A 21,791-nucleotide genomic window follows, 5' to 3' on the forward strand; every position below is an offset into this window, starting at 1 on the left:
GACTTTAGCCTTGTCAAATTCACATTGTATCAGAAAGATGGGGATGCAAAATATAAAAATTAAAAAATTGGACCAATACAAATTTTTTTGGTATTATATATTACACATTACAGGAGATTAAGGGGTGAAGTCAGAGCAACAGGATGCACGTGATATTCACTGACCTTACCATGGAGAGCCTGTAGTTACATGGATTTGACCCCGTGCCTCAATATTTGGAGGGATGCCGAGTAACCATATCAAGTACTGGTGTCTGGGTCATCATTGATCAATACAAGATCAAGGATGTGATTACATAGACAGCTAAAAGAAAATTATACAAAAACAAAATAATAATTCTTCTAGAATTCTCATAGGGTTAACAAAATCCATATATGGCTGTATACAGATTGTAGAGTGCAAAACCTTATATTTTGTATGGATTTACACTCTACATATTTGTATTTGTACTGCTTCCAAACTGAGCCCATATTACAATAAACTCAACAATGTCAACCATTCCCTCGAAAATTTTCAAGCTGTAATATTTTGTGGCATTTGAAGCTTGCAGGAGAAAAGTCATCATGCACCAAATAATTGGCAGTAAATTATTAATTTATTAGATAAAACAACACAGGACAAATCAAATTAAATAACATAAAAGAGTTCGGTTGTTTTAGTACTCAGAGGACAAGTTCTCGATTGAAAAAAGATTATATTAATAAACCTATCATAATGTCCACCGAAGGCCACATGCGACATGACCCTGTTAACTGATCCGTATGTAAACATATTTTATTATCAAGTGAAACTTTGTCCAACTTTTTAATTATTCTTCACAGTTCCACTACTAACTACTAAAAAAGGTGATATTACAAACTTTTTCAAATAGAAGAGCCCATTACCTCTTCGTAAGACAGGAGGCCAAGATGAGGATTTAAACTGACACAACCACCAAGCTCTTTTCTTTTTTTCTAGTTATGCTGCCAATGGATCCGCGAATTCATAGTCTTCCAACGTAGATCTCCATTCCAAAAGGCATATGGAAAGTACTAGGCTTCTTGAATGCTGAAAATATATTGGAAGCTATTTATGATGAAGTGCAACATCACCAGGTATGTCAAAAAACATGACCCAAGATGAAGAGGCAATAGATTTGTGCACTTTTAATTTTGGGAAAATCTATGATACCGGGTACCAGAAAAGCTTTGACCAATCAAAGCACCCCCCCCCCCTGAATCTTGATTAATACCACCTGATTGGTCACCTCTATTATGATACCAGTTGATTGGCTGTAAGCTTTTCCAATATCATATCATTCTGACATCATATTCGAACCCATAACTTTCAGGCTCTACATGCGAATCTTCCGGGTGCTGATGTGCCCAAGTGGCAGTTTAAATCAACATTGTCCATTTAGTCGCAATGAACATATATAAGTATGTATAGCTCTGTTGTCCAACATGGCTAAACTAGATACAACACCACGTATATGACTAAACAGAATGACTACCATAAACTTGACCCAGGAAAAAAGTAGCAAAAGCAAGGCAAATATGCAATAGCAATGCAAAAAAAATAAATAAATAAATAATACGACTCAGAAAATACAATGAAAAATCAAATTTTAGATGAAAACTCGTCATGACAACATTACATGCCATGTTCTTTAAATTGATCAATGCAAAAAAGGAAGTACCCAAAAAAAAAGATAGAATGAAAATATATAAGAAAATCCAATGAACCAGGACATTATATCTCATCTCCACCCAAGTGATTGTCTTATTCCAGTGTAAATAAGTCCTAAGGACCTTCCAATCAAGCATACGAGAAAGAAGGAGATTGCATTGCTAATCTTCGCAATAACGGCTCTAACCAAGGGCATCGCAATATCAGAGAACTCAAGAAATAGGCTGAAATAGTACCTCCTGCAAGTAAAAATAGCCAGCCTCACTAGGTCAAGTTTCTAACTGTTAGGAATAAAACAATAAACCAGCATTCAGGTCCCCTTCCACCCCCCACCCCAAAAAAAAATAAAACAAAAAAGGAAGCATGTATTTGTGCATGTAAACACTACCAAGATATATAGAAGAATTAATCATTTGATCTAGAGAAGCTGAGAACTGAAATTCGGGCCCCTAGTTCCCTAACATTTTGGATCTAGATGACTAAGAAAATAATGGATGCAATAACCAGTTTATCCAAAATTTGAAAAGAAAATCATATACTGTTTGTGTTGGTGCATGATGTCTTTGTGTGTGTGTATGTGTGGAATGTATGCATTGGACAGGGAAGGATTGTGTACCACCCAGTCAAAGCCCTTAGTTCCATGGTCCTTTTCACAGGCATGGATAACTGGCCAATCACAACATAACAAAGTGGCGATAATGTTGGTTCAGACTTCCAAAGCATAAGCTTCTTCCACCAACAAAATTTATTTGTCTCGCTCTTCTTTGGTTCCACCGTTGGTTGGACACAAAGTATATACAAGTCAAAGCGATCTTCATACATTGAAACAACTGATTCCATGTTTTGATGCAGCCACTGGTTCAGTGCCACCTGTTGCCAATAAATTCAAGGTAAGCAATAATGCAATGCCAAAGGCTCTGCCTTCAGAGCAAGCTTCTGATTATTCTCTTTTATATTTTGACAATGATTTTACACCTTCCCTGATGTTAGACTTGGTAACAACAGGGGTTTATCTCCCTTACTCTTAATAAAAATCCCTTTGGACATTGTTACTTGTAAAAAAAAAATGTAAATAATAGACAGGAACAGAGAAGTGAATAGTTTAATTACTGGCTTAAGAAGCAGGACAAAGGAAGAAGCTAACCTCATTACGTAATCGTTGAAGTGCTCGGGTTGACAAACGACATAAAATCAAATCCAAGCTATTAATTTCACTAGACATGTTACTGTCAACGGAAATAAGCTCTAAATACATGCCTATGACTCCATCTGCTAAAGTAATCATCAAATCTTCCAATATGTCAACTCCATGTCCAGTAAGCAATTTATTTTCGTAACAGAAACCCTCCCTGTCAAGCAAAAATGGCGTAGTCATGTCATGTTGAACATGACCGATTTTAGAATGCCAAAATAAAGACCATGATTGATGTCTGAGTCTACGAGTATGAGACATGCATGATATGCTTATGTAAGGTTTAAGTGATATGCAATTCAAAACCCCAAGCGAAGAAGAGGACAATCTACAGAAATTTCTAATTACAAAAACTATAAAAAAACGCACTTAATGTACATAATAGTTTCTAGCCGAAATTCTACATGTCAGACATTTTCTCCTTGTTCTTTTTCTTTTTACTTTTTATTCACAACAAGCTGAGACGGTTAATATTCTATACCCCCATACTTTTTTATTACATACAAACCTTTACTCCTTGTTTTCCTTTTTTTTTTATCAGCATATAAACCTTTGCTCCTTAGAAAATAAAGCCGTCTATACCCTACCTAAATTGGTAGAAGACATGCAAAAAATCCTTTTAAAAACAGCCAAGTATAGTGCTTTAGTCTTGTATAGCAGTTTTTGTATATTCCCCGTGTATAGCTCATAGTTGTACTAGGCTTTTTGTTTAATGAAAAAATGCTACACTTAGGACTTTCCTCAAAAAAAATGGTAGAAGACATGCAAAAATCTTTAAGCATATAAAAAGGCCATTATACACTTCTGAGGGGTAGACTGGACATGGACCTATCCTTTTTTTTTGTTTGCATGAAGTGGCCACTCTCAGACGCGTCAACTTTTTTTTGAAAAACAGACAAAGGAAAAGCATTCATCAGAAAAAATAATAATAATAATTGTAATTTACATACACTCTAGATCCTCAGTATGGTGAAAAACCAGTTGATAATGAATACAATTAATGTTAGACAATGTATGCCCTTAGCTCCAATTAGAATGACGTGCATTATAACATTTAATGTAAATGAATAAAGTACATATTTGATTAATGTTATTATGGTGTGTTTTTGTGTAATACCCTTAAACTGGACACATATGAGACTCGTGTTAGTTTAGAATCTTCACAGCCGTTGGATAGATCTGGGGAGATTTATCCTGCCAAGGCTAACACTGATGTGCCGCCAAGTTGGTTGGGGTAGTTGGTCTCAGCTGCCAAGGTGAGACCTGAGGTACATGCAGTGTGGGTTTTCTTGAAACCCTGAACCGGACCAAATTTCCAGTATTGCCCTGGGCCTTGGAGATAGATGGGCAAAACTGGAATGTTACACCTGACCCCTAGACTCGATTATCTACAGGTGAAATGGGACCAGGTGGAGGACGTGCTAATGACCCCTTTCGGGGCAAGGACCATCACTACAGTCAAGTTGGATGGTACAGACTATTTAGAATGGTCACAATCTGCAAAGATGGTCATTGGAGCTCATGGAAAATTGGGGTATGTCATTGGTGAAAAGAAGAAACCTAAGGACCATCACTACAATCAAGTTGGACGGTACAAACTATTTAGAATGGTCACAATCTGCAAAGATGGCCATTGGAGCTCATGGAAAATTGGGGTATGTCATTGGTGAAAAGAAGAAACCTAAGACTAACTACTCCCAGTGGGTATAGGAGAACTACATGGTGATGACCTGGCTATGCACTTCCATGTTACCCCATATAAGTCAAAACTTTCTATGGGCCAACACAGCTAAGCAGATTTGGGATGGAGTAGCAAAAACTTATTCACAAAGTTAGAATGTTGCTAGAGCCTACCAGTTGAGAAATCAAGTGATTGCTATTAGGCAAGGAAATAAGTTTGTTGCAATTTATTTTTCAGCCATCAAAACCTTATGGCAGGAGATAGATCATTTGGAGACTATGGTTTGAGAGAGTAGTAAAGATGCAACAACTTATCAGAAGCTAGTAGAGAAGAAAGGGTATTCAAGTTTCTAGCAGGACTCAACCCTGAATATGACATTGCATGACAACATATTCTTTCCCGAGAAAGTGTAACTCTCTCTTGGGCATATGCCTTTGTGTCTGGAGAGGAGAGTAGGAGGAATGTGATGATGAGAAACCCAAGCCTTGAGCACTCGGCTATGGTTAGCACGGTGAAGCGAGGATAAGGTTGGCAATGAATCTAGGAAGGAGAACAAGGACTTGATTTATGACTACTATAAAAAAACCCAAACATACTAGATACCTGCTAGAAGCTTTCCCCACACCTTATACTGAGCCGACTCAGAAACAAAGGAAATTTTAATATGGCAGTGACTAATGATTTATCGAGACCACCTACTACAGCTTCTCTAGAGTACATTGCAACAGCTGTAATTAAGGTCGAGTTGGAGAGATATGGGTAGTTTCTAAGTTTGAGGGATACAACCAGTTCCAGCTCATCATTAGGTGGACAACAAGGTCCAGGTGGATCAGGAGGTAGTTCGCATGCCACTACAAATTATGCATCCACTACAGATAAGGGGGGACCTCCCTGGATTATAGACTCAGGAGCCTCAAAACATATGACCAATGTTTCCACTATATCCTCCTCATACCACCTATGCTCTAGTAAAAATAGAGTTTCCACAGTTAATGGATCACATGTTCCCATTGCTGGGAAAGGGTCTGTCAAGATAACCGATACCATTACCCTGCCTTCTATACTTCATGTCCATAGACTGAGCACTAATCATTTATTTATTAGTAGTTTGATAAAGAATTTGAGTTTTTTAGTGGTTTTTTGTCCTAGTCATTGCGTTTTGCATGATCTAGAATCAAAGAGAACGATTGGGAGTGGTCGTCAGGTGAATGAAATCTATCTTCTTGATGTGCTTCCCAATCATCAAAGTCATCATGTCAGTAGGGATAATGAGTCAGAGTCAATGGGTCAGATTATGCTTTGGCATAATCGGTTAGAACATTTATCTTTTGCTTATTTGCGTTTTTTATTTCCAAAGTTGTTTGAGTATGTTAGTTTGTCCAACTTAGAATGTGAGGGTTGTCAACTTGGAAAGCATTGTAGGCATTCATTTAAAGCAAGTAATAAAAGATGTTCTTCCATTTTTTATACTGTTCATATTGATGTGTGGGGACCATATCATATCTCTTCTATGGGTGGCTATCAGTATTCTTTTGTTTGTGAATGACTATTCTCAATACTCTTGGATATATTTGATGAGATCCCATGACAAGATACCTTCTTTGGTACAACAGTTCCATCAGATGGTATTGACGCAATTTCGGGTACGAGTGAAAGTGTTTAGATCAGATAATGCCAGAGAATACTTTGAGAAAAACCTGACATCATACTTGTTGGAGCATGGAGTAGTCCACCAGAGTAGTTGTACGTACACTCTACAACAGAATGGTGTAGCAGCAAAGAGAGCAGACATATTGTGGAAGTAGCACAAAGTACAATGGTGAGATCTGCAATTCCAGTTCATTTTTGGGGTGATGCAACCCTTATAGCAATTTTCTTGATTAATTGGGTACCCTCTCGTGTTCTTGGATACAATACTCCGTTTAGCCTTCTTTTTCCCAAGGATGAGATGTCCCATCTTCTTTAAGAGTGTTTGGATGTGTATGTTTTGTCCATATTCTTGGCCCTCACCGCTCAAATCTAGACCCTGAGGAAAAGAAGTTTGTCTTCCTTCGGTATGCAAAAAATCAGAAGGGGTATTGTTGTTATGATCCAATCAGTCTCAAGGAGTCGGTATGCTACTATGGATTTCACCTTTTTTGAGTCCACACCTTTTTTCTTGGGGAGTTCCTCTCAGGGAGAGTGTTTTTGGGGAAGGAAGTGAGCAATTTATACCACTTCCTATTCCAACTCCTTTGTCCACTCCTGTGTCTGACCCACCTACTCCACCCACTTTGCCACCTCCATTGCGTCCTACCTCTCAGTGTTTTACATGACAGCGCCTACGACAACATAGGGAGGTTGATTCTACAGCAAAGGAACCCACGTCACTCCCTATCGGCTTATCCAAGATTCCAAGTTCAACTGACACAAACCCAGGTATGCCTCTTGTTTCCTCTGATGGTTTAGTTCTTGTTGATACTACCACCCCTGTTTCTAACACTATTGCAGATGACTTAAATCTTCCTATTGCACTCCAAAAAGGGAAGAGAAAGTGTACTACTCATTACATCTCACACTATCTTTCCTACAGTGTGTTGTCTCCATCTTATCGGGCCTTCCTTTCCTCCCTTGACTCTATGTCTATACCCAGTAGTGTTAGTGAGGCTCACTCCAAACCTGAACGAAAGATAGCTATGCAAGAGGAAATGTAAGCATTGATGAAAAATCAAACATGGGAAATTGTGGATTTACCTAGTGGCAAGGAAATAGTTTGATGTAGATAGGATTATACAGTGCAGGGCTGATGGAAGCATAGAAAGGTACAAGGCAAGGCTAGTTGCAAAAGGGTACACTCAGACTTATGGGATAGATTACTTGGAGACCTTCGCACCAATGGCAAAGATAATTTCAGTTCAGATTCTCCTATCACTAGCACCTACTCTTGGACCCTCTTCCAACTTGATGTGAAGAATGATTTTCTTAATGATGACCTGCAAGAGGAGGTGTACATAGATCTTCTAGTTGGTTTTTACAATGATGTGGCTAAAGGGAAGGTATGTAGACTAAAGAAGCCTTTATACGATTTGAAGCAATTACCCAGAGCTTGGTTTGACAGGTTTAGAAGTACATTGATTGTTTGGCTATACTCAAACTCAATCTGATCATACTCTATTTGTGAAAAAGGAGGGGATCACTGGTGTCCGTGTTGATAGTGTATGTGAATGACAATGTAGTCACAAGAAATGATCTAAGCGATATTGATACCTTGAAGATTAAGGACCTTGGAAAGATGAAGTATTTTTTGAGCATTGAGGTGGAAAGGTCCAAGCATGAGATTCTCATTTCACAAAGGAGACAAGAAAACTAGGGGCAAGGGAACCTAATACACCTATTGATCAGAATCACAGGATGAATGCTTTAAACGGTGAGCTAGTGAAGGATGTTGAAAGGTATCAAAGATTGGTGGGTCGGTTGTTGTACTTATGCATGACACGACCATATATCTCGTATGCAGTGAGTGTGGTGAGTCAATGCATGCATGCCCCACGAGTTCAACATTGGGAAGCTATTGATAGGATACTTGCCTATTTAAAAGGACACCCAAGTAGAGGCATATTGTTTGTTGATCCTGGACATTTGAAGTTAGAGGCTTACACAGATGTCAATTGGGCAAGGTGCCTAGATGACAAGAGATCAAGGTAATCTAGTTTCATGTTAGGCCTCGTTCGCTTTTCGGTATGTCACTTACCCGGGTAAATGCAGTTACCTGGGTAAGTTTTTCCTGGGAAACACTTATATGGGTAAGTGCATTTACCCATGTTCTTTTATTTCTCATGTAAATAAAGCAATGACCATTTTAGCCATAAAAATCCATTATTAAAAGGGGCATTTTTGTCCCATTCAAGTGTTGGCAACTTTCCCCCTGAAGTTATCTACCCACCTAGGAGATGGGTATCCCTTTCTCGGGTAAGTGATACCCAGGAAAAATAAACTTCCGCTGGTCCCCACATAAATCTGGAAAAAGAACATGGTATTTTTGGTCAATGGGAACCAAAATCCCATTGACCAACTTTCCCCCCTCTCGAAATCCAAAAAACGAACGCCCCCTTAGAGTAAAAAACAATCTATTGTAGCAAGATCAAGTGTAGAAGCTGAATACAGAACCATGACACATGGTGTCTCAGAGCTCCTCTAGGTCAAGTCCATGTTGGGATAGATTGGAATTGAAGCAAAAGAACCTATAATGTTATATCAAGTAGCAATTAACATTGCCCACAACCTAGTTTAGCATGATAGGACGAAGCATATAAAAGTGGATAGACACTTTATAAGGGAGAGGGTGACATCCGGAGAAGTGTGCTTACCATATGTTGCATCTGACTTACAACTAGCTAATGTTCTTACAAATTGTGTTGCAAGAAACAAGCTTGAGCATGATCTATGCAAGTTGGGAATGTGTGACATCTATTCCCAACTTGAGAGGGAGTGTTGAGATTGGGCTAATAACATTTGTTTTTATTTTTAAAGTTTAGCTAGAGAGCTATTGGGCCCAAGGCCCATTAGTTTATGTTTAGTTAAGAGTGTTTACTTGTATTTTTAGTAATAGTCGACTTACTAAAGGTATACTTGTCATTGTATCCATTTTTAATTATGAGTAAATAAGATAATGAAAGGGGCGGCCAGATCAGTTCTTTTGGCTTCTCCATATTCTCTTCAACCTTTCTCTTCTTCTCTTCTCTGCACAAACTTTTGCTTTTCTTCTTTTTATCACAAATTTCAAACCAGATCAGATTTATTGCACTTTCAACTCCACTCATTCCAACTCTTTCTGCCACTCCAACGCCATCCTTTGCCCCATCTGGAACTTTGGTCATTTCTTTCACTGTATGAACGGCTGAGTCCTTGGCGAAAACTCTTTCTTGTGCATCACCTTCTTTAAAAATCCATGGAAGTGCTTTGGAAACTATCTTCTCTAAAGTTGTTTCACCCTCTGGATGCTCAGAAATGTTTGATTCTTCCGGTCTCACGAACTTCATAATCACCCACTCCGAAAGCTCCTTCTTCCTCTTGCCTTGGACGTCAAAAGATCTCAAAGCAATTTTTTTAAAACCTGTTACCTTCTTTGCCCTCAGCCGCAAATATGTATCATTCCTCACCATTCTTTCTCCCTTGAACAACCATCTCCAAACAGATTTCATTTATGGTCTCGCGTGATTCATACACAAAATGCGAGCAGGCTTCAAAGACGAAGATAGACCAGGATTAGCGTCCCTAAAACTCGAGGCTTTAGATATCATGTGGGCAGAAGTATGGATGTTTACAAAGGTCATTTCTTTTGGATCACCTGACCCATTCAGCCCAAACTAACAACCCAAGTGTCCAGAGCCACCCCACCCATTTATTGGCATCACCGCCCTTTCATCTTCCTTAAATTTGTTTTGAAATAAACAGTCCCTGTTCAATGGTTTCCAGCACTCAGAGTCAGTTCCACTTCCCTGTTCTCAAGCTCCTCCTCCTCCTTCTCCTCTTCTTCCACCTGGGAACCAATTAGACTTTAGACATGCCATCATCTTCCTCAGACACGTCAAAATTTCTCCATAGTGTCACTTCAGCTTCTGACGCGATCCACACTCTGTGCTAGTGGCCATCAGCCTGCAACTCCACTGATCTAGGGATAGCTTCAGGACGCACCCCCGATTTTCTTATTATTACAGCATGAAGATCCTGTAAATCCAGATCGACCAGCGTTCCTCCAATGGCCTTCACGATGTTTTCAAACACTCTCTCCACCCATTGGTTAAAAGGAAGGCCCAACAGCTTCAGCAAAAATGTATTGATCGAAATAAGATTACTGTTACAATTTGGGAACCAATACTCCACTGTAATTGCACCAACACTAGTTTCTAAGGTCTGCAAATCAACTATATCTTCTTTTGACTTCAACAATTGCCTTTCTGCTATCAAAAGGCTTGATTGATAAAGAGGCATGAATATTTAATTTGGTCCTAAGAATCTCCAGAACCGGCTTCCCGTCACCAACTTCCTCTGCGGCTGTTAATACCAATTTTTTATTCCAGCTTTCTTTTTCATCATTTACAACCATCCTCAGAGCCCCGTCAGTCTCGCCACCATCGAGATCTTGCCATTCTCTTCTTCAACTTCATACCCTTTCAAAACCATTTATTCAAATCTTCCCCTTCGAGCTTCAACTTTTCCTTCCTCAAAAGATACTCCTGAAGCACCTCTGCAATCATGGCCCAGCCCCTTCCCTGGTATCCCATTGGAACACAGATTTGCCTTATTCTGTGAAAGCAATAAACCAGCCTTTCTAATTTCTCTTCATCACTGCATCATAAACTCTTCCCTCCTTATTGAAACTGTTTCTCCATTCTAGAATCCTAATAGCATTAACAGCCACGTCCAGGAATTCTTTGGACCAAGTTACTGCATCTCCAACAAGATAATTGAGGGCCAGATTTCCTCCTTGAGCTCTAGATAATCCAACCCATCGCATCTCAACTCTGCCAAACTGAATTTCTTTGCTCCAATCACGATTTCCTTTGACCAACACATTCCTTATATTACCAACTAAACATGGCTAAATTTGCAACTGTATTAAAAGATGTTCATATAAAAGCAGTTGCACTTTTGGCAAATAATGGAAATCTTATTTGGAATCTCTAATGTTTTACTTTTACCAGATACCAAAATAAAGGTGGGTCCAACTCCATTTTGATTTGAGAATATGTGGATTTGTCACCCTAGTTTTAAGGAGAAAGTTAAGGAATGGTGGGAAGAAAGCAATCCAAGGGTTAATTGGGAGGGAATGAACTTCCATCAAAAGTTAAAGGAATTGGAAGTTAAAATAAAAGAATGGAATTTTCTATAGTTTGGGAGATTCGAGGAGAGAAAACAAGAGGTGATCAATCAGATTGAAGCCTTGGATGCTAAAGAAGTTGAGGGCACTTTTGGGGAAGGTGATAAGGAGCAAAGATGGTCTCTAAGGAAACAATTGGAGGATATCTTGCTTAAAGAAGAGAGAAGATGGAGACAAAAATCTAGACACGGAAAGGATAGAAACACAAAATTCGTCCATGCTCTAGCAAGTGGTAAAAGGAAATTTTTCATATCAAAGCTAGAGCTGGATGGAGTAACATTCACCCAACAAAGTGAAATTGTTGGAGCTTTTGTGTATCACTTCAAATCTATCTTTAGAAAACCATTAATGGGGAGACTGAGTGTAAGGGTTAGAGAGGCCAAGGTTGTCCAAAGTTCACAAGGATTGGCAGGAAAGGAGATTTGACTTGGAAGAAATAAAGGTGGTTTTCTCGATGGATAGAGCTAAAGCATCAAAGTCGGATGGGTTTACAATGGCTTTCTATCAAGACTGTTGGGACTTCTTAAAAGAAGATTTATTGAGGGTCTTCAATGAATTTTTTAGAAGATATATAATAAATCCTGGGTTGAATTCCACTTTAATTGATTTGGTCCCAAAAAAGATGGAGGCAAACCACCCAAGAGAGTTTAGAGTTTAGACCCATCAGCCTGGTTAATAGTTTTGATAAAATCATTGCAAAGGTGTTGTCTCGGAAAATTAGATTTGTGCTTCCTTTTATCATCTCCCCAAATGAAGGAGCTTTAGTAAAGGAGAGACAGATTATTGATCAGATCTTAATTGCTAGTGAGAATGTTGAAGATTTCAAAAGGAATAGAAAGAAGGGTACTAGTTTGTAAACTTGATCTGGAGAAGGCTTATGATTTGGAGGACTGGTCTATTTGATTGGAAGTAATGGAAAATTTTGGATTTGGGGAGAAATGGTGCAAATGGATTCAAGGTTGTATGAAAACTTGCCACTTCAATTTTGGTGAATGGAACTGTAGCATATCACTTTCCAGTTATTAGATGGATTAGATAGGGTGGCCCTCTCTCCCCCTTTCCTTTTACCTTGGTAGCTGATGTCATGGGGAGATTAATCCAAAAGGCAGATTCAAGAGAGTTGTAAGAGGGTGGAGAGAGGGAAGGGATAGGGTGACTATCACCCATTTGCAATTTGTTGATAGATGATGATCTTAGATGGGTGAGAAATCTGAAGTTAGTGGTTCAACTCTTTAAGCAACGTCAAATTCGAAAATCAATTTTAACAAGAGTTGAGTAATTGGAGTGAGCATGGATGAAAGAGAGATGTCAGAATTGCAGCTATCTTGGGTTGTGAAGCATCACGTTGGCCTATGAATTACTTGGGCCTTCCCTTGGGAGACAATCCGGAAAATGGTAATTTTTGGAACCCGGTGGTGGACAGAGTTACAAAGAGACTAGCTTCCCAAAAGAGAAACTACCTATCTTTGGGAGGGAGGATAAACTTAATCAAGTCAACCTTGGCTAATTTGCCTGTCTACTTTTTATCGGCATTCAAAATTCTAGTTGGGGTTTCCAAAAGCCTAGAGAAAATAATTAGGAACTTTTGGTGGGAACTAGGGGAGGAAAGAAAGGATCACAGGGTCAGTTGGGAAATTGTAATTAAAAGCATGAATTTTGGAGGCTTAGGAATTGGAAATCTTCAAAAAAGAAATATGGCTTTATTAGGAAAGTGGTTGTGGAGGCTATTGATAAAGGACAGGTGATTCACCTAAAAGTGGGGTGTTCTTCATTCCAGCTTCAACTATACAGTTTCACCTCAAAATTTTAACACTTCTTGTTGCAGTAATGAGGTTTTCTACTGGTTTTTATATTTTGCTGCATCAACAGGTTATAGGCTAAGGTGATCTTGAGTGTTCATGGGTTGACAGCTGAGGACAAGGATTCGGGAGCATTGGTTCGAGCTACTACTGCTTCTTCTTGGAAGTCTATACATGTCATCCTACCTTCCTTTTATTATGAATAACCTCTGTGGGTGGGAGGCTTGCCCTTGAAAGATTGATTTCCCTCTCTTTGCTTTGTCTGACTACAAAAATGAGCCAATTTCCACTTTCCTCTCTTCTCCTGTTTGAGGGTCTTGAGGTTGCTTGGGATTTGGATTTCAGAAGGGGAGCCAGGGATTTGAATCTAAACAGTCTTTTGTCTCTACTTCAAATTTTACAAGGAATTTTCTTGGGCCCTTAAAAGTTGGACTCATGTATGTGGATCCCGTCTCCAACTGGTACTTTTACCTGTGCTTCCTTCTTCAAAGCTTTAACATTGCCTTCTGATAGTGTTGAGCAAACCTTTCCAGTTAAGGTAGTTTGGGGCAAATCGATTCCACCTAGGATTGGGGCTATCTGTTGGGAAGCTATCTTGGTAAGGATTAACATTGATGATCTCCTTCAAAGAAAGAAGCCTCCTTGGCGCTTATCTCCTAACTGGTGTGTTCTTTGTAAAGTTGATGGTAAGTCTTGCTTTCACTTATTAATTTCTTGTTCATTTGTTTCTTCTATTTGGGAATGGTTTCTTTCTTTGTTTGGTTGCAGATGGACTCCACCAAATGTACGAAGTCTCTTTGATTCTTTGTTGGTAGCTGGACAAAGAAGAGGGGGAAGGTTTTGTGGAGATGCACAAGGGATGCAGTTTGTTGGACAATATGGGAGGAAAACAATCGGAAGACATTTGCTGACAAGGAAAGGAATAGAGGGACAATAATCAAAGTAATCACTACAAGGGTAATACAATAAGTGAAATTTTTGAAGTTATTTGAAGTAATTTCTACATCATCTCTACTAAACAATTGGAAGAAAGTGGTTTGTTCAGCAGCTTCAGCTCCTAACAAGAATGCTCCTCATCCATTGTAGACTATTCCAGATCCTGGATTCATAAAGCTGAATTTTGATGATAGCAATGAAGGAAACCCCGGCCCTTTAGGCATTGGAGGAGTCTTTAGGAATAAGGAGGATGAGATTATTGCTAAGTTTTCAGGCCCAACTGGGGAAGGAGATTCTCTCCAAGCTGAAATTATGGCTGCCTTGTAAGGAGTCAAAAAGGCTACATAGCTCACCATAAGAAGTTTGATTATTGAGGGAGACTCTAAATTGGTAATAGACTGGCTGAAAAAGGACAGCAGCATGTGGAGTTACTTAAATGAAAAAAAGAATCTTTAAATGCTTCACTCAGGATATGATAGTGAGGTTACAATGGGTCAAGAGGTGTGTTAATTCCTTTGCAGATGCATTGACTAAACAAGGGGTGGGAAGAAATCATTTATTCTGGGCTTATATGTATTTTTTTAGCTTTTTGGGGGAGTTAAGAGACAGAAGCTCCCAACCTAAGATCTTTCCCATATCATCCTAGATGAACAAGTTTGAGGAAGTAGGAAGAGACGATAATCCTTTTACAAGTCCATCTTCCAAACTCACAAGTCAGTCCTTTATGTTGTATCTCACTAGTTTGCTGACAACAGTGTTGCTGCCAAACAAAAACAATGAGATACTGAGTTTATATATGCAGTTTGGTAAAGTTCAGTTGAAAACTGGAACTTTTGCTCATTACAGTAACAGGGAAATGAATTTCTGGAGTTGAAAAGGGGATCATGAAATCCTTAGTTTTTTTTTATCAATAACTTTGAAATCATGAAATCCTTAGTTGTCGAAGAAAATCTAGTAAATGTAAATGCATAGGTACTACAAGCATTCTCTTAACCCACCAAAATATAGACCAACCAAGCAAAATCATTTCACTTATCATCAAATTGAACTATGCATGTGAAATCAGAAGATTAGTGGACTAACATGTCCACTAAAGCCTCAAATAGATCATGAAATATAGGGAAAGTTGAAGGCAATCATGACATATTACAAGCAAAAAGAGTTCCATTACTGACAAAAGAAAGGGAAAAATGCTGGAGTTCTACGTTATATTAGTCACACGGGATAACAGATATCAATTAACACCTGAACCTTTACTTTCTATAGTTCCTTCCTTCAACAGGAATTACTAACTTATTTTTAAAATTAATACATTTTTTGTGAGAAGATAATTTTATGTTTTTCCTAGAAACACCTTTCTAGTTTCTCCATCCCGTTAACAAAGTAGAAACTGAAGAATCAAAGAAAAACGGCTAAAAAATTAAGAGAGCAAGTGTTCTTGTGAAGAAGAAGAAGAGAAAGAATGAGAGAGAATGAGAAAATAATGAGAAGAGAGGGTGGCACTATACGTGCTTTGTTTTCAGGACCAATTGAGAAAGGTGATTCAGTAAGTGCAGAATTCTTTGCTGCAGTGTTTAGGGTTAAGATGGCTAGAGATATGGGAGTTGCAAGACTGATTCTTGAAGGTGATTTGAAGCTGATAGTGGGATGGCTAAAGAAAGGTGAAGGGGTGATCTGGAAGCATAGGAATGAATTCAGGCATTTCAAATGCCTTTCAAGAGAAATTACAATTCAAACCAAGTGGGTTAGGAGATCTGTCAATAGTTTAGCAGATGGCCTAGCAGTTCAAAGACAGCATATGTATTGGGCTCAATTGTAATATAGGCTGTATTCTGTAATTCAGCCAGGTGGGTCTATCTTGTTTTGGGTTGGACAATGTTTTCACAACTTCTGGTTGTACTCTTTCTTTTTTGTTAATGAATGAATGAATTTCTGTGTTGCTAATCAAAAACTAATGAGAAGAGAGCAAAAATGTTCTCTAGACGCCTCCTCTCTTATTGTTTATACTCAACTGAAAGGTACAAAGACCATAAAGCCCTTAATAGGGCGGTTGTAACTAAAGGGATCACAAGCTTTAAAAAATAAAAAGAACAAGTGGGTGGTGGCTTCCTCGGCTCCAATGAAGGGCAAGAGCAAGTTCAATTTTGATGGTTGCAGCCTTTGGAACCCTGGAAACTAGGTTTAAAACTGATTATTGCATAGGGCATGAGGGAAGTAGAGGTGGAAACAGACTGCCAAACTATAATATGTTGGTTTAACATATAGAGGTGGAAGGCGCCAACCCTATAATGCACCTCGCCTGTGCACCTAGGCGCGCCTTTTAAATCACCGTGTTAAACAACACAAAATAGCTCTGATACCATGCCAACCAACATAAAATAGAATAACAACTCAATGAGGAAACAAGAAGAAATAGAAAAACACCAAGGTTTAACAAGGTTTGGCTTGGTAGCCTACATCCATGGGAGGAGAGGAAACATATCCACTAATGAGAACAAGAGATACAACTCTCTCTCTCACACACACACTCTTACTCTCTTCCTCACTCCCTATTCTCACACAACCACTTGCATAAATAAGCAAAAAAACGAAATACATCAGAATTACACATAAACCCCTTTTCTAACATAAATACATATAGGTCCCCATAACTTCTCAATATTACAAATACAACCAAATACAATATATCTCTCAACATGTTGGATGAGATCACAGGACATATTCCCTTGGGAGTTCAGACCAATGGTAAGACAAACACAAGCTATGGCTGCCACTTTGAATAGTTTGTCCAACTGGTGTTGATGAGTGCCAACGGTGTAGCAGATACTTTAGCAAGGGCTGGGGTGGCAAAAAATCAATTATAATGGGGATGTCCTGGGCCAGGGAGAATTTGTAAAAAGCTAATAGTTGGAATTTCACTTATTAATTTTTTGTTTGCTTTGAATTATGCTCCAAGTTTGGAGTTAGCTATTGTACTGCTGCTGTTTGGAAGCGAACAGGCTTTTCTTCTATTAATGAATTACATTTTTTGTTGCTTATCAAAAAGAGATATTGATAAAGTAATTGCTATTGATAAAAATAAATAAATAAATTTGGGGTACCAAACATAGGAATTTTATTTTGGCATCTAAAGGTCTCATCATCATCCAAGCCTTATCCTAACTATATGAGATCAGCTACATGAATCTTATTTTGCCTTTCCACTCTTTTTAATGCCATATCCATTGTTAAATATATTATATGAATGTATTTAATATATTACACAACATTTACAATGAAGGCGGTCAATCTAGTTAACCTAGTCAATGCTTAGGAATCCTAGAGGATCCCATCATGGATACCAACCAACTAGTCAACAATGCAATCGATATAGTTCCCAACTGACTAGTTAATTAGTGCTTTCATAACACTACACAGGATTATTATGAGGATTCTGCCTACAAATTTCACCACAGAAATTGAAGATTGCTTCTAGTGACACATAAAACCATGATTAGAATTTAACCAGGGTTTAGACAGTAAACAACTAAAACAAGAATGATTATTGACTAGCTCAGAAAAGATCAAGTAGCAGCACAACTAAAAGAAGTGAAAGTCATAATTGATTACCCAAGGAAACCAAATCGAAGAAAAAACAGTAAATCTGCATAGAGATCCTCCTTGCCTGACTTTTTGATGTTCTGCAAAATTGTATCACCTTTCAACTTCTCAGACAAAAGAGAAATAATCGCCTGCAAAGAAAACAAGTACCAATTTAACACATTAGTCGCAGCAAAAGTGTAAAGATAATGAACCAAATTACGCAAGATACCTTCTCTGCTCTCTTGTTTTCTAGTTGGAGCTCCTCTTCTAGCCATGCCAGACATACTGGCAGACAGGACGTCTGAATAATTTTGGATGAAACTTCCAACCAATTCTCCCTTCTGGAGACATCATAATTTCCTGATATATAACTAACCTGTAGAACCAATTTATGCAATCTTTAGCCAGATATACATGCTTCTGAATTGCCTTTGTTTTGATACATTGATTATAATAGCATGTTGTGTTATACACTGATTGGACTTATTAGCAAGTTAGATGTTTCATTCCAATACTCTACATGAACACTGTCAAATAATCATAAGAATCAGCAAGAACCAACAACCCATTTGACCTTTTCTTTTTAGTGCACTTAATTGAAAGAAAACAACAATTTGCAATACATGGACTCTTATAAAATCTTAAGAATTGAGAAGAAATTGTTGTATAGATGCCTGGTATTCTAAGGGTTTGAATTGTAACATGGACTCTTATAAAATCTTATGAGAGAAGCATTATTCTTGGCGAACTAGCAGGAGGAGTTTGGATTGTAACATTTTGTAATACCAGTGTGATTATGGTGAATTTCACAATCCATGGATGCAGGGAACTATTGCTGACCCACATCGAATTTTGTCTTCTGTCTGTGTGTATTTACCTGTTTTGTGGTTTACTCTGTGTTTTGTTTTACAAAAAATGCAACGACAGTTGAAAATGGAGAAAAATCAACTGTTTCCATACAGAAGCACATAAGCAACCTTGCTCCTCTTTACACTAATTTCCCCATATTGTGAAGGATTCCAAAATCCAAATCAGTTAATTTATGTGTCTTGTGGTATTAATTAATATACAGATGATCTGAAAAATCACTAGCATTTAATCAGGATGACAAAGTTGTCTCTTTTTTTTTTTTTTTTGATAAATGGACTAAGTTGTATCTTCAAGTTCTAGAACCTTTTCAATTTCTATTCAGCACTACTTTGGTCATCATAAGAATTCAATTATTAGGATTTAGATAACCACAGAAGTTAAATTGCAACAATCTGTCTATTCTGAACTTAATCGCATAATCATGTATTTCCATTGAAGATATGATATCTACCAGTACATCCCAATGCTTATTCAGCATTCCTTTTGTTATTCTTTGAAATTGTTGAACTTTACAATCCAGCCTAGCCACTACTTCATTTAGGAGAAATAACCAAAGGATATGCAATATCGTCAATTAGATAAATAGATGATGAATACAGTGCCTGCCTCTTTCTTGAGTTGCTTCAAAGTAGCCCAAAGCAACCGTAACCTGGGACCCTCAGAGATGCCATACAAACTTAAAGGACGCTTGGTGCTGTAATTTTCACATTCAATAGCTGTGTTATCCAAATTATTAGCATTTCCAACAGAATTCAGGGCACCCATAAGTTTCCTTTCCACTGCATCCCAAGCATACTCAGAGTTGACCTGTTGACCATTATTAGTGGCACTGCAATTGACAACAGAAGAAAAAGATATGCCTAAATTAATTAAGCATCAAAGTGAAGTTCAAAATAACAAATTGTAACGGTATCTTATTAGAGTTGAGAAATTCCTAATCTGAACATAGAAGACACTTTTACCTTATAAAAGATTAATACCCTTACCCTTACCTACCAGAAGAGGTTGTATCTGCAGGGACTGCATTGTGGTCCAAGATGTTTTTTCTAGAACCAAAACAAGCCCTCCCGGAGGGCAATGCTCCAGCCATATATGTTAAGACTATGCTGGCCATTAAAAGCATCTGATCCACTACAGACACCAAATTTGAGGGTGATAGATTCTCATCACTTATTAAAGTTCCCAAGCAACAAAACCTGGATGAGCTCCTCCGGAGATGGAAACTTCCTTTTGAAATTGTTGCAATGGGAGCACTAACTTCACAGATTTCCCTTGATGTAAGCCAAACAACAATTTTCCAGTTCCGATAGCAATTCTTTCTAGAACAACATAAACAAACAAGGGTCAAAGAAATGTATTTTATTAGTTTAGATTCCACAATAACCTGTTTACCAAAAATAAAAGATGCCCCTAGAACCTATGTGTGTGTTATATAGGCCTTGAAAATTGGCATCATTTTCATTCCAGAAACTTGTACGTTGAATGGATATAGAAATCAAGATTTCCTTTTATCATCTAATTGAGAGAGAGAGAGAGGGACCTCTGCCTTATTCTAGGAAGCGCATTCCCAGGTGTAAAGTTGCTTGCTGTAAAGCCCCTTCTTTGCAGTCGTAACTTGGCATATGATGATACTGTTGCACATTCCGCCATTCAATAAAGTGTATGGTTTCCCTTGATCAATGCATTCTCTTGCCAATGTGGAAACTTGCAAGAATATTAAGAGGATGCCAAATAGGTTCTGCAACAAACACAAGCTTGTTAGTAATTTTTCTTTCGCCTTTTTTTTTCTTTTTGATACTAAGAATTAGAAGACCAGCCCACTTACTAAGACTACACAAGTTTAACAAACAAGGTGAACAGAAAAAAATAAATAAATAAACGGAAAATCCCATTCCCATCTTTGGATAACAAAATAAGATAACTCATCTGGTGTTTTTGCACTAATGTAACATATGTAAGGCACGGCCATTGGTATAGGATACCCTGATCAGCACTTGACTCCATTAAAACTAAGCAGTAAACTACATTTGTAACTGACAACTAAAAGGAGGCAATGAAGCTGCATAACACACATTTACGTGTCCACCACTACTCCAGTCGCATTATTAATGAAACAGTGGAATAACAGTTTCAGAACTCAAGATTCCAACTGAATAAGTATTCAACAGAAAGCAACTAAGTGCTCGGGACACAATTGCCATCCACATTTCACCAAAAAGATGGCTTCTTCAGTGATCCAATAAAGAATGAATGATCCCTAATAAAGCTAACCACATCTACGTATAAAAAATGGGAACATAAAATTCAACCTCCAAAAAAAAAGGAAAAATGGGTGGGGTGAGTAAATGTAATATCTTGTCTTTTTCGACTCTGCCACTACCACTACCAAAGTAATCAACAAAAAACTGTCAGAGAAACAACAATGAGCATTAAATGATCTAATATAGCAATAAGAGACTATGACTAACCTGATAACAGGACGACCATGCTTCTTTCCAGACAACCCGATCCGAGGGACGAGAATGGCTACTCAATCTATTAAGAAGATACAGGAATGCATGTGAAGAAAACAACAAATGAAGAAGAAGAGTGAAACCCTAGATCAGGAGATACAATGAAAATGAAAATGCAAGCTTACTCTAGGGTTAAGCTTGAGCTTTGGCAAAGGAGCATATGATTCCAAACTGATGAAGATGAGGATTGGATTTGTGCGTCCCTGGTTTTATTCCTTTTTTAACCAACCTCTCTCTCTCACACACACACACACGGCGAATAGGGACACAGTGTGGAACTGGGAACTGAGAGAAGATATTGCAGCCGAGATGGCTCCCAGCCCTCAGCAGTCAGCCCGCCCCTGGTGGCTCGACGTCCAACATGGCAAGAGCGACTTGGAAAAAGTAGAACACTAGTGATGGGATGGACGGCTAGATTTTCTTTGTCGCCACAGGCTTCAAATCCGGATTAAAGACTTGAAGTTAAGGGAGCCTTCTTTGGCTTTGCCTTCGTCCCAACTCCCTAAGAACTCCCAACTTGTACGGCAACAGGCAAGACAATGTGTAGGGACTAGGGAGGGAATTCGGGATGGGATCTGCTCACAACAGGAGCATGAGACCGCGACCTACAGTTACTGCAATGGAGTTCGGATCTCCTGTCCACGTCTACCCACATAACATCGCAGATACATATGGAGAACATCTCATCCTC

General features: G+C 38.4%; 1 protein-coding gene across 1 annotated transcript; it reads right to left on the bottom strand.

Moving 5' to 3' along the window:
- Positions 1-1,587: 1,587 nt before the first annotated feature.
- Positions 1,588-21,579, bottom strand: LOC104585815 (phosphoglycolate phosphatase). The gene is made up of 10 exons (XM_010242814.3): positions 21,226-21,579; positions 21,056-21,122; positions 20,128-20,325; positions 19,580-19,906; positions 19,194-19,416; positions 17,947-18,093; positions 17,745-17,866; positions 2,813-3,017; positions 2,285-2,538; positions 1,588-1,907 (listed from the first exon to the last, which is right to left on the bottom strand). The coding sequence occupies exons 3-10, from the start codon at positions 20,235-20,237 to the stop codon at positions 1,739-1,741; spliced, it is 1,557 nt and encodes a 518-aa protein (XP_010241116.1). The 5' UTR covers positions 20,238-20,325; positions 21,056-21,122; positions 21,226-21,579; the 3' UTR covers positions 1,588-1,738.
- Positions 21,580-21,791: the final 212 nt, after the last annotated feature.

This window comes from Nelumbo nucifera, chromosome 1, assembly GCF_055504915.1.
Source record: "Nelumbo nucifera cultivar China Antique chromosome 1, China Antique-T2T, whole genome shotgun sequence".
Taxonomy (NCBI): Eukaryota; Viridiplantae; Streptophyta; class Magnoliopsida; order Proteales; family Nelumbonaceae; genus Nelumbo; species Nelumbo nucifera.